Below are 12,334 nucleotides of genomic sequence, written 5' to 3'. Positions count from 1 at the left end.
TTCAAATGTACAGAAATGTTACATGAGTAGTACCATCTATATACCATATACCTATATCAATAGTACACCCATATGCCATATATCTGGTATACCTATACCATATACCTATACCCTCTAATTTTTAATATTGCTTTTGTTTTTTATATTTTTCTCCTGAATTATGTATATATGATACTAAAACTTCATACTATTACCTCCAATTTCAGTTCAACATACCATGGGGTTCTTCTCTTTTTCTCTAATTTAGTATTTCGATCTCCTTTCTCAGTGCAAACTCTAGTTCCCCAAATATAAATGTACTTATTCATTTGCTCAGTCCTACAATATGCATAAAATGCCTCTACGGAAAGCAAAACTTCATGGTAGGTTTTAAGATTTCCTTGTATCTCTTTTTTTTCTTGGTATATATCCCACTGAGGGTGGACCACCTGCACATTATATTCAGAATTTATTTGGACGAATCCTCTTTTTCCCTTCTGTGTGGACATTATCAATTTGATATAAAGTGGTTCGTGTGGGGCTATTCTTATTTCAGGGGGAAGAGGCCAGCGTGTCTTCTGATTTCATGATTTTCTTTGTTTCTGCAGAACCGTTAATGTTCCACTTCTTTCTTCCTTCTTTCTCTTCACCCCACGTTTCCAGAAGGCACCTCCCTCTTCCACTCTGCCTCATTCTCCCCAGAAGCAGCACTGCCTGACACTGCACCTCAATTCCCTTCTTTATGATTTGCCAGAGGCTCCTCTCTGGGCACCTTCACAACTCCCACAGTAATCCAAACAGTATCTTCTCTTACCTGATTTATGGCATTCACTTTCCCTGCTCTCCCCCTCTCCTGATCTGTACCCTTCCCAGTTTCTCTCCCACCACTCTCCTGGTCCTTAAGTATGTCCACCCATGCCAGCTCCATGGACCTCCTCGGTATTCCTCAAAGATCCCCAGCGAGCTCTTGTCTCCCACACCCACAACTCATTCTTGGGGAACTTGCCATGCTATGACCATTTCCTGGGGTGCTCTTGCCCCAGTTAGCCACATGGCTTGCTGTCTCACCTCTCTTGGGTCTCTACTCGGTCGTCAGCTCATCTCCCTACATAACATGGCAAACTCCCTCCCCATTAGTCCCACTCTGTCCCCCACACCCTGCTCCAGTGTTCTCCGGAGTGCTCGTCCCCACCTGGCCTACTTCCCCTGCACTTGTGTACAGGTTACCTTCCTCCTCTGCTAGAGTGTAATGTGAGGGAAGAGAGCCAGTTTGTTTCGCTCTTTACTATATTCCAAGTTTTGGGAACTATGCTTGACCTGTAAGAAGCACTCAGTAAATATTTATTGAATGAATGGATAAATTTATTGATACTTATTATGTGTCAGGCACACTCTTAGGACCTGGGGATTCACAGATGAAAGGCTACCGCCTTCACCCTCAAGCCTGTAGTCTGGCCAACTACAATACCTTCTTACATTGCAGGCCACGTGTTTCTCCAGGACTGGGAGAAATTCTTGGTTTCATGGATTCGTTCATCGATACCCTCCTCTTTAGTCTCCCACCTCCCATCTCCCTGCTTCTCATTTCTCAGCACTGGATGCAGACATTTTTAGTTAAAATTAGATTTTCCCAGGGATGTTTGAGGAAAAGTGACATGCAATTCTTTAACAAATACTCCTTTACCCCCCACTGTGGGCTGGGTGCTGGGTCAGATCCTGGGGAACGCTTGCTGACTAGACAGACACAGCTCTTGCCCCTCATGGTGCTCACTGTCTCATGGGGGAGGGAGTTACATATTAACTGGACATTCACAAAATAGTTATTTAACTACAATGCAATAAATCAGCACAGACAAGTCCAGGTGCCATTTATGACAGTAAACACAGAGGCATTGACTTAGATTGGGGCCACTGCTGTTCACCAGGCCCCCTTTACAGGCTAGCGTGCCCATCCCCTCACCGCTATGCATGCTGCAGACCCAGGACCTCTGGCATCTTGCCCTTGACTCCTCAAGGGGGAATCTTTGTTGTACCACACAAGGTTATCCAGTCAGCCTGTCACTTACATATGACCTGGGGATGCAAAAGTCCAGCCCCCTTGAGCCTCTTTATTACTTTATACCCCTGAGAATCAGGCAAAGGCTGGGCCAGCTAAGGGCACATTATTGCTCAGCTCCTGCCCCTTCCTTGCCTGCTTCCCTTCCTCCCTTTACAGATGTCTCTGAAAAAGCACTCCCTCCAAAAATCACATACACTGGAATCCTGTTTCAGGCTTTGCTTCTAAGGCTCAAGATAGTGCCCAAGATGCGACCCCAAGGGAGAGAAAGTGGCTTTTGTGCTCACAGTAGAAGAATGAGAAAAAATGACAGGTTGAAGAGCAGGGAATGGAGATCAGACAGATGGAAAAGCACATGAGAAGGGCATGCAATGAAAAGAATGTGGGGCATTTGAAACACAGAGCAAAAGTCTGTTCTGACATTAGAAAACACTCCTTTCTGTCTGGAGAGAGGGGTGGGCTGGGACCCTTGGCCAGTCTGGTCTTGACAGGCTGAGCCTCGGCCATTTGCCATGTGATGGTGCTTCCATTGTCCAGGGACACATGGCCTTGATAGACAGCTACCGGCCCATAATTCGTGGGATCTTTCCATTCTGATGAATGTGTCATAAATTATGACAAGCAAACTGTCCCTGAATTGTGCTTTTCCTGTATTTGTTTTATTTTAATATTTCCTCGTTGCTTCATTAGCTTAATTTGGGTGGTGTTTCTCCTCGTGTCAAGGGCCTCTGTATATCTTGATAAACTGTCTCCATCACCTCCCCAGAATTAGTCTCTCACTTCATTAAACCAGCATGGATAGAACTTAGCTTTTTAAGGTAAACTTAAAATAATGTATTATTACCATCATAGTAATAATTTATTCAAGTAAGAATTATCAGTGGATGCTAAAACTGGTAGATAAAAGTTTGATGAGGAACAAGACTTTTACATGGTTTCTAAGTATCTTCCCACAAATTAAAAGATTACAAATAGAAAAACAGTAACTGTACAATAGAGAAACTGGCAGACAATATTTGGCCAGTTAACATCACCAGTAATGAACCAAGCCAACATCATGTCTCCTCATGTGGTGCCCTGAGAAGGGTGCAACATGATTTATGTAGTGTTCCTGCTAGAAATGTATACCTGGTCTAAGCATGAGAAAACATCACACAGACCTAAACTGAGTGACAGTCTACAAAATGACTCACCTGTATTTGAGTGTCTGCAGCTTATTCTCAAATCATTGAGAAAAAGATAGAAGATAGGGAGAAAGAAAGAGAGAGAAGGGACTGAGCAAGTGATAAAACAAATGGGGCAGAATATTAGCATTTGATTAATTTGGTAAAAAGTATGTGGGGATTCTTTTTACTTTTCTTACAATTTTTCTGTAAGTTTAAAGTTATATCAAAATTTTAAAGTTACAAAAATGTTTAAAGATAAAAATTATTTTTAATGGTATGTCTAGGATTGAACTACAGATACTGTTTTCTTTAAAAATAGCATTTTAGGAGCATCTGGGTAGCTCAGTCAGTTAACCACCCAACTCTTGATTTTGGCTCAGGTCATGATCTCTTGGTTTGTGAGATTGAGCCCTGTGTCAGGCTCTGTGGTGACAGCATGGATTCTGCTTGGGATTCTCTCTCTCCCTCTCTCTCTCTGCCCCTCCCCTGCTCACTCTCTCTTGCCTGCTCTCTCTCTCTCAAAATAAGTAAGCATAAAAAATATTGAGGAGGGCACTTTTTGAGGTGAGCACTGGGTGTCGTATGTAAACGATGAATCACGGGAAACTACTCCCAAAACAGTACACTGTATACACTGTATGTTAGTTAACTTGACAATAAATTATATTTAAAAAAGTAAATGAATTCACCAAACTGATATTTTCCATGAAAATATGTATGTATAAATTTATAGCTTTCTACTTGCCTACTGTTGCTTAGCTCTAAGTCTTTCTCTGTCTCTACTTCTTTATCTATATACTCACTCCTTATTTCCTTAAAATCTAAAAAATTCCATGAAGATATTTCATGGCTTATAAAAAAAAATCAAGATTGGGGAGGGGAAGGGGGGTGATGGGCATGGAGGAGGGCACATGTGGGGATGAGCACTGGGTGTTACATGGAAACCAACTTGACAATAAACTATTTTTTTAAAAAATCAAGATTTTTTAGGGTCAGATTGTGTGCCTGGAAATTGCTGTCTTATATAGAGTCAGAATTTTCCAGAAAGATTTGCTGTAATTTGTTTTACTAGGCCTTATCTCTGCCTGCATCATTATCCATGACCAGTTATTTCTTTTTTTTTTTCTAGTGTAATCTTTTTAAAGCAAAAATCACAGATTCACAGCATATTAAACAGGTCCAAGGGGAAGATCTCTGGTTGAAGAGAGTAGAACGCCCAGAGCACTTCAGACGGCCCTCTCCCTACCCGTCCCTGGCAGCAAAATGTCAACACCACTTCCTTGCAGCATTTGATGTTCCTAAACATTAACTTTGCTATTGATTTTCTTTCAGTCATTAGAAGCAGAAATGAAGAAACTTCAAAATTCCATTCAAGAAAGCACACAGAATTTTGACGAACATTTGAAAAGACTCTTTCAAAGGAGAGTAAAGGCAGAGATAGTTGTCAACCAGGTAAATAAAAACTTTACTTACACAACTTTTTCTTCTAATGTTTATTTATTTATTGTTGAGAGCGAGAGAGAGCATGAGCAGGGGAGGGGCAGAGAGAGAAGGGGAGACAGAATCCAAAGTGGGCTCCAAACTGTCAGTGCAGAGCTGGACACAGGGCTCGAACTCACTAACCATGAGGTTATGACCTGAGCCGAAGTTAGACGTTTAACCAACTGAGCCACCCAGATGCCCCATGACTTTTCTTTTAAGGAGGCTCCAGGGCCTCTCTTTGTTCTTAGGAAAAAGACTAACACCCTTCCTGCTCATGTGGGCCTGGTTCCTGCTCCAGCCTCACTTCTGGCATCTCCCCCTCACTGGCCACACTCCCTTCTTTAGTGCCTTGAGCACACCAGTGTGCCCATTCCTTCCAGCTCTGCCTCCTGACCTATTTCTACTCATTTGTCAAGTCCCAATTTACAAGCCACTTCCTCAGACTAGGTTAGAGCTTCCTAGTATATGCTCTGTTCTTTTACTTACTATTACTTATTGCAACTGAATTTTAATCTATATGAGATTACTTTTTAATGGTCCCAAAACTACAAGTTCCATGAAATCTATCTTGTTCATCCCTGTATCTCCAGCAACTAGCAAAGGGCTGGCTGGGCTCATACTATGTGTTAAATGAATGAATAATCTACCTGCCCCAAAAGATCCAATGAAATATCTGATTCAATTTGATTCAGCAGTAAGAATATAAATGAAGTATGCAGTAACTAGAGATAAGAAAACCAAGAGGTGAAGCCTTTAAATTCTAAGGGGAAATTATTCCTAGCATTGGATTTTATACTTCCCAAACTATCATTTGAGTGTAAGAGGAGAATAATGATATTTTGAGAAATACAAGATCTTAAAAATTTATATATGTCTCTGAAGGCCAGAGGGTCAACCAAAGAAGATGAAAGAAGATAAGGGAACCTTCAGGAGGATGTCTCTATCCTTGGGGTCCCAATAGGAATGGTACACTGAAAGAGTTACATTGAATAGTTTAATGCAGGGGCTCTTTGCTGAGGTCTGGGCAGGGTTAAGGGAAACAGCAAGGAACGGTGAAGAGACTAGAAACAGTGGGAAGCCAATAACATCTCTAAATCTAAAGAAGCAAGGGAAGGGAGCTACTACCACTACCAGCAAGACCTGTAGCCTTGAGAGAGCGCTGCTCCTGGGGAGTCATGGCCCACAGGGAGGACTCACTAGCCCCACAGGGAGGGAGTGTGTATATGGTTGTTGGGTGGGGGGAGATTGGGAATGAATGGCCCAGCACTAGTCATAAGAACAGTCATAATGGCCAAAAAGTTGAAACAATCCAAATGTCCAACAACTACATATAGATAAATAAAATATGATTTATCCATATGATGGAATATTATTTGGCAATGACAAGTACTAATACATGCTACAACATGGATGAAACTTGACTTATATGAAGTGAGTGAATTGTATGAAATATATATTAATAAAGCTATTATTTTAAAATGATATGTTTAGAACATCTTTTCATACAAAATAATGAGGAAACTATCAAAGACTACCAGGTAATATGCAAAGGACTAAGGAGCCAATTTTAAAAGCTCCTCTAAAGGGAATAATTTAAGATTCAAAAGTGATAATCATTGCAATTAACTGAAGCCCACCAAAGTTGTTTAAATTCATGAGTTTGTGGTATTTTAAAAAGAAAAATGCCTATCGTTCACCTTCAGAGGGTAACAACCAATTCATTATTTAAAAACTGATAGAAAGAAAGTGTCCAGTATTGATTCTGCCTTCCTGTATGAACTGTACCACTAGGTAACTACATTGCAGATAAGGAGGAGCATCTGTTGATTTATAAAAGAGTTTTAATTAATAAGTGAATACAAGGGACTATAGCAATAGATTATCACCATCTTACAACTCTCCATGGAGAGTTGGGCCAGGGCATGAAGTGTCTGCACTTACTAACATCACAGAAAAGCAGACATTATCTGTCTCCTGATCAAAGGACATAGTATCACCTATGGTATTGCCAAAAGGGTCACACATGGCTCTGATCAGGCCTCTGATGAGCTGCCAGTTTTCAGGAAGTGCATGAGATGAAGGATACTGACGAACTCACTGGAAGTATGCAGTTAGCAAAGCCCAGATTAGGTAAAACTACAAGTAAGTGTGAGGAAAGGAAAGGGATGGAAGGGAATCTGTGGATCATAGGAGATTTTTTTCATGTGATAATTTTTTAAATGGACTAGTTAGTTCCTAGAGATATACTTGGGTAATAAAAGCATAAAGAAATACAAGAGAGTGATTATTATGAATGTCAGGAAGGTGGTTATTACTGGGATTGAGACTGTGAAGGGGATGCATGGAAGGGGCTTCTGGGATGGGAAAGCTCTAATACTTGAACTGTGTAGTGGTTGCAAGGGTGTTTTACCTTTATACTAACTCGAACTGTACATTGTTTTATGTATGTTTTCTGTGTGTATATATATATACATATATTTCACCATACAATGAAAAGATGGAAAAGGTAGAATAACTGAGTAGTTAGTGCAGCCATCGATATTCCCTTTTTCTTGAAAAGAATTTCTCTTATTTGTATGTCATAAACCTGCTGAGTGTCAAGCCTGTGGCCCTCAGTAGAAAATCATTTCTCAAATAGAAGTAGTGATCAACTTCCCCATCTTTTGAAATATTTCTACAGGAAGAACTGAAAATAAATAACCTTGCTTTTTCTTTGCTGTTGGATGAAGAAATAAGTTCCAGAGAAGCATTCCTAAACAACTACCTTATGAGGAAACAGGAGGAGAAAGTAAGGACAGAATCTGTTACCTTGAGTACAAGAGCTCATACACCTAGACCCTTCCTTCCTTTGCACATCCGTCTCAGCTGTGTGTGTTCCTTGGCTCCCTGCCAGAGATGTGGCTCCAGCGTCTGGTGAAAGCACCTGCTCTAGTCTCTTCATGAAGTTATGTGATTCCACACCTGTAACCATTTAGTCAAAAGAACTGTGTAACTTTCATATGACATATGATTTATAAAATGAGACAATATAGCTTTATGGTTGGAAGGACCCACTTCTAACTACTGACTAGCTGTGGGACCTTGGACAAGACATAGAACCTTTTAAGCTATTTGCAAGCTTTTCTCTGGGAGTATTGTTTTCTCTGGATCATTTAGAACCCTATGTTTTACTAAATGTGTAAGTAGAGGGTTAGCTTATAGAATGAAAATCTGTCATTTTCTGAAAATCTCTGATAAATAGGAGCATGAATAGATATATTTTATTAATGAGACAATGAATGTAAAATGCTTGTCACATAATTTTCAAAAGATACCAGCTTTTATTACTAGTATTAATAAAGAGCATTTACATATGAATGATTTAAAGTGTCATATATGACATATGAACTTAGTTTTTGCTGTCTATTAAATTACATAGGTAAAGCACCTTCTAAAAATTTTTTTAATGTTTATTTTTGAGAAAGAGACAGAGACAGAGTGCGGGCAGGGGAGGGGCAGTGAGAGAGAGGGAGACACAGAATCCAAAGCAGGCTCCAGGCTCTGAGCTGTCAGCACAGAACCTGACTGAGGGCTTGAACTTGTGAATGCAAGATCATGACCTGAGCCAAACTCTGAGGCTTCACTGGGCCACCTAGGCGCCCGTGGAAAGCACCTTTTAAATGCAGCCCTCCTCATAACAACCCTGCAGGGTATTGGATTTCTCTCATAGTTGAGGAAAGCTGGTAACATGCCTAAGTCACCCATTTGAATGTAAAATAACAGGAATTGGAACTGTGGAAATAAATGAAGACTGTCTAGATGAGAGTAAGCAGACTATTTATTCAGAGCTTGGTAGAGTAAGGGTTCAGCCCCCATTTCTTGTGTTTGGCAGACACTCAGAATCAGGCAGCGGGGTGGGAAAGCTTTATAGCACTCTGATTAGAAGCTGTTGACATGGGGAAGCCAGGGGCAAGTTAATTAGAAGACAGGCAACCTCTCTGATTAATTTGGGGAGCATATTTGGATTTCCCTGTTTAGTCCTAAACTGGAAATGGCAGCAAAAATTAGGAAAACTGAAAGTTAGTGACCAAGTCCTGGCAGTTTGGGGTTGATTACTGCTGAGGATATGGTTTAGCTTCCTGGCTAGTTGCTACAGGGGTTGTGGATCAGAGTCCTGTTTGTATAGATAGTCTGGCCATTGTCTGTTTATATATATTCAATCTCTCGAAAGCCAGGCCCATATGAATCCCAAGACTGTCTTCCATCATCTGTACTTCCTTTAGTCACTTAACACACTCACATGTAGGCCTGGCTATACTTAGAAACAGGTGATTAGATGTTTGTTGTTTCAAAATCTCCAATTGATTTACTTTCTTCTACAAATCTGAATCTGTAATGGATATTCCACTGACATATTTATCTTGTACTAGGAAATTTCTTGTTATTTTTAATATCCCCAATATTTTTGTTTATCCTGAAAAATTTAGTTCCAGTTGCCTATTCTTGATGTTATTACAGAGCCAGACTTCAGAGGCCATCCAGAAAGCCAAAGAAAACCTTGATGTGTACAAGGAACACTATGACAACTTATTGGCAGAAGACAAAGTGAGAGCCATTGTCTTACCCATTCACCAATGCAGTAGAGTTGCTGTCTAGATTTGGGGAAGATTAAAAGGGATGTAATTTAATTTCCTCATAGATTTTTCTACTACTATAATTCTCAGTGAACTTCATTCTGTGCCATTGTATATTTCTGATAATCATTGTATAAAACATCTCTGGTTTAAACATTTTCTTGTACAAAAAAAAAAGAGAGAGAGAGAGAGAGATCATCTAGACTTTAGGGCTTCTCAAACTTTAAGTTGCAGTCCCCATCAGTTGGTCATGATATCAAGAGGCAGATGCCTAACTGACTGAGCCACCCAGGTGCCCCTGACCAATAGTTTTGTAATGGAAAAGAACAGGATAGAAAAACATTAGAATAGAATAGAATAGAATAGAATAGAATAGAATAGAATAGAATGGAATAGAATGGAATAGAATACCTTGCATGTTTTACTGGTAAATATTATTTTGTGAAATTTGGTTCTGAATGATTTCTAGAACCTTATATGAAGTAGTATTTAAAATTCACTGAGGTACTCCCGATTCAGAATAAATCTTTGAGAAATCCTTGCATAGTGAGTGAGTGGTAACCCTTTAACAAATCTACTTTATAAACCAAATTTTCATAGATTTTTAAAATCACAGTGATACCATCCTATATTTTGAAGAGTATTGTCAACAAAGAAAGGGCTTCTGAACACATTTGCAATCCCAGAAATGATATGTCTGTCCTTAGGTTTTGGATCGCAGCTTTAAAAAAGAATTTTCTGAAATTCCCAGTCATCAGGTGGATATACTCTACAAACTTTTTAAACGCCGACCAAGGTTTGTTTCTCCTTTGCCATCATGTTTCTGAGAAAAAAAGTTTTTAAGTGAAGAGAAATATTATTAGATTTTTTTCAATCCCAATTAGATAGAAATATCCAGCATAACATCTTTTATGTGAAAATGTTCAAGTGTCATAACTCTGGGTTTTCTAAAGATTATTCTTACATCTTAAGGTAAACAATGAAGAATAATGATTTTGTCCAGAAAATGCCTAGGTAAGCACTGTGCTATTTTAGTTCTATGAAAGTAGTTCCTCTTAAGTTATAGATGGCATACAGATTTATAGTTTTTCCCAAGATATTTTCCAGCAAATATGAGTAACTTGTGGTATGAATTGGAATCGCATGTAAAAGTCTTCCAGGACAAAATAAGTTTGGGGGAAATACTGGGTTAAAAGAAAAAAAGTTAAACAGTTTTCTTTACTGATGAACTTCTCAGAACTTGTTTTTGGCCTTTGGATCTCCAAGTATAAAAAGCAGAATAAGCAGAGTTTTCCAAACTTATTTGGCACTCAGAACATTTCATGTAATTGTGTTAAGACAAAGTTTGAAAAATGCCAGTATATATATGGTTGAAAATAAACATTATCATAAAGGGTTCTAAAAATATCTGTTTTTTTTATAGTGAGAGGAGCATTAGAATTACATTTCACAGATTTCCAAATTTTTACAATTTCCATAGAAATCCACAGATTTCCATAATTTTCAATCAAATGTAAGCTAGAAACCATGTAATTTGTTACAAATGTATAAGCCTATTTGTGTCTGAGATGTAGACTCATTCTCTCACCCCTAGCAGGTTACATGCAACCCCAAGGAATTCAACCTAGAACAGGTCTCATATCTTGGTTTCCCTATTTTTAAAGGAGTGAGTCATAGTAAGTCTTGTAAAAAAGAAGGAAGACTTCTTACATATGGGAGGCAGCAGTGGAGAAATCGTAAGATTTATTGTCAGACAGAATTGGTTTTAAGTCCTAATTCTACCATCTATCAGACCTGTGGTCTTAGACCAACAGCTTCTCTCAGGAGAGAGAAGATAACAATAACAACTTCACATCATATTGTAAAGCATCTTGATAGTGAGTGGCTGGTACAAATCTCTGTATCTCTCTTTTCTTCCTAGCTACAGCCCAGGGAAACAAAACTAATATCTTAATGTAGATTTTAAAAGATACTTCTCCAGTTGAGTTTATATCTGAAATATTCCAGGCTAGAGGATATATGGGACATATCTAGGGAATATCCACACTCCTCTTGGGCTAGACTTCTTCAGTGCAGGTAAAGCTACCAGTGCTGACAAGAGTTAAGAACATCAGTAGTCCTGCCAAGGTCATGGTTGGGTATCCAGGGAATATGCAAGAAGATCAAAGTGGGTGCTTTTTTCTTTGGAATAGTCCACCCACCAGCCTCCAAATGCCAAAATACAGTGTCTTGCAATGTCATACTGATGCTCAGGGTTGTATAATTTAACATTGATTTCTTGTGTGTGAAAATGTAAAAGATTGATGGGTTTTTATTGGTATTACCAGGATTCCCAAACAGAAAATACACTCAGATACATCCAGTATTGTGCCTTTTGGAGAGCGACCAGAATCTGGGAAATTGAATAAGGATGCCTTTGCCCAGTTAATGAAAGCCATGGATGACTTGGACAATATTAGTAACATGCCAGAAGGCTTGGACCCCTTGGTCTGGAATCATTTCTGCATAACCAGACGAGCGAAAGTGGAAAATGAACAGAAAGTATATAACAACATTTCTTCCATTTTCATTTCATTTCATTAGTGTGCTAATATATATAGTTTATAGTGATCATGGCTTCCAGAAATGCTAATTATTTAGGTTTTCCAGTTATGATTGTAGTTAGTAATGTTAGTAATAATAATGAGGTAAAATATTAGCCATAGTGGTATTAAGGGCTAAGTATAGGCCTGTATTGTAGGCCCACACTGCCCAAAATGGGGGCCACTAGCCGCATGGGGTTACTGTTTACTTGAAATAATGTGGCCAGTCCCATTGAGACATGCTCTAAGTAGAAAATATATATAGATTTAGCAGTCTTAGTTATGAAAAAGAAGTGGAAAATGTCTCTATATTTTTTATATTCATTACAGGTTGAAATGATAATATTTTGGATATATTGTATTAAATAAAAACATATTAGTAAAATTAATTTCATGGTTTCATTTCACTTTTTATAATGTGGCTACTACAAAATTGAAAATTAAGTGTGTGGCTCA

General features: G+C 38.9%; 1 protein-coding gene across 1 annotated transcript in view; it reads left to right on the top strand.

Annotated features, from left to right (window-relative positions):
• CFAP43 (cilia and flagella associated protein 43) overlaps positions 1-12,334 on the top strand; it is a 105,676-nt gene that overhangs the window by 82,398 nt on the left and 10,944 nt on the right. The window contains exons 28-32 of the mRNA XM_077748466.1: positions 4,534-4,653; positions 7,364-7,471; positions 9,181-9,267; positions 10,004-10,092; positions 11,624-11,837. Coding sequence (XP_077604592.1) covers positions 4,534-4,653; positions 7,364-7,471; positions 9,181-9,267; positions 10,004-10,092; positions 11,624-11,837 — 618 coding nt within the window. The remainder of the gene's footprint in view (positions 1-4,533; positions 4,654-7,363; positions 7,472-9,180; positions 9,268-10,003; positions 10,093-11,623; positions 11,838-12,334) is intronic.

The sequence above is a fragment of the Crocuta crocuta genome, unplaced genomic scaffold, assembly GCF_008692635.1.
Source record: "Crocuta crocuta isolate KB4526 unplaced genomic scaffold, BGI_CrCroc_1.0 scaffold619, whole genome shotgun sequence".
In the NCBI taxonomy this organism is placed as follows: domain Eukaryota; kingdom Metazoa; phylum Chordata; class Mammalia; order Carnivora; family Hyaenidae; genus Crocuta; species Crocuta crocuta.
The sequence above is the reverse complement of the archived record's forward strand: the minus strand, read 5'-3'. Positions and strand labels throughout refer to the sequence as shown.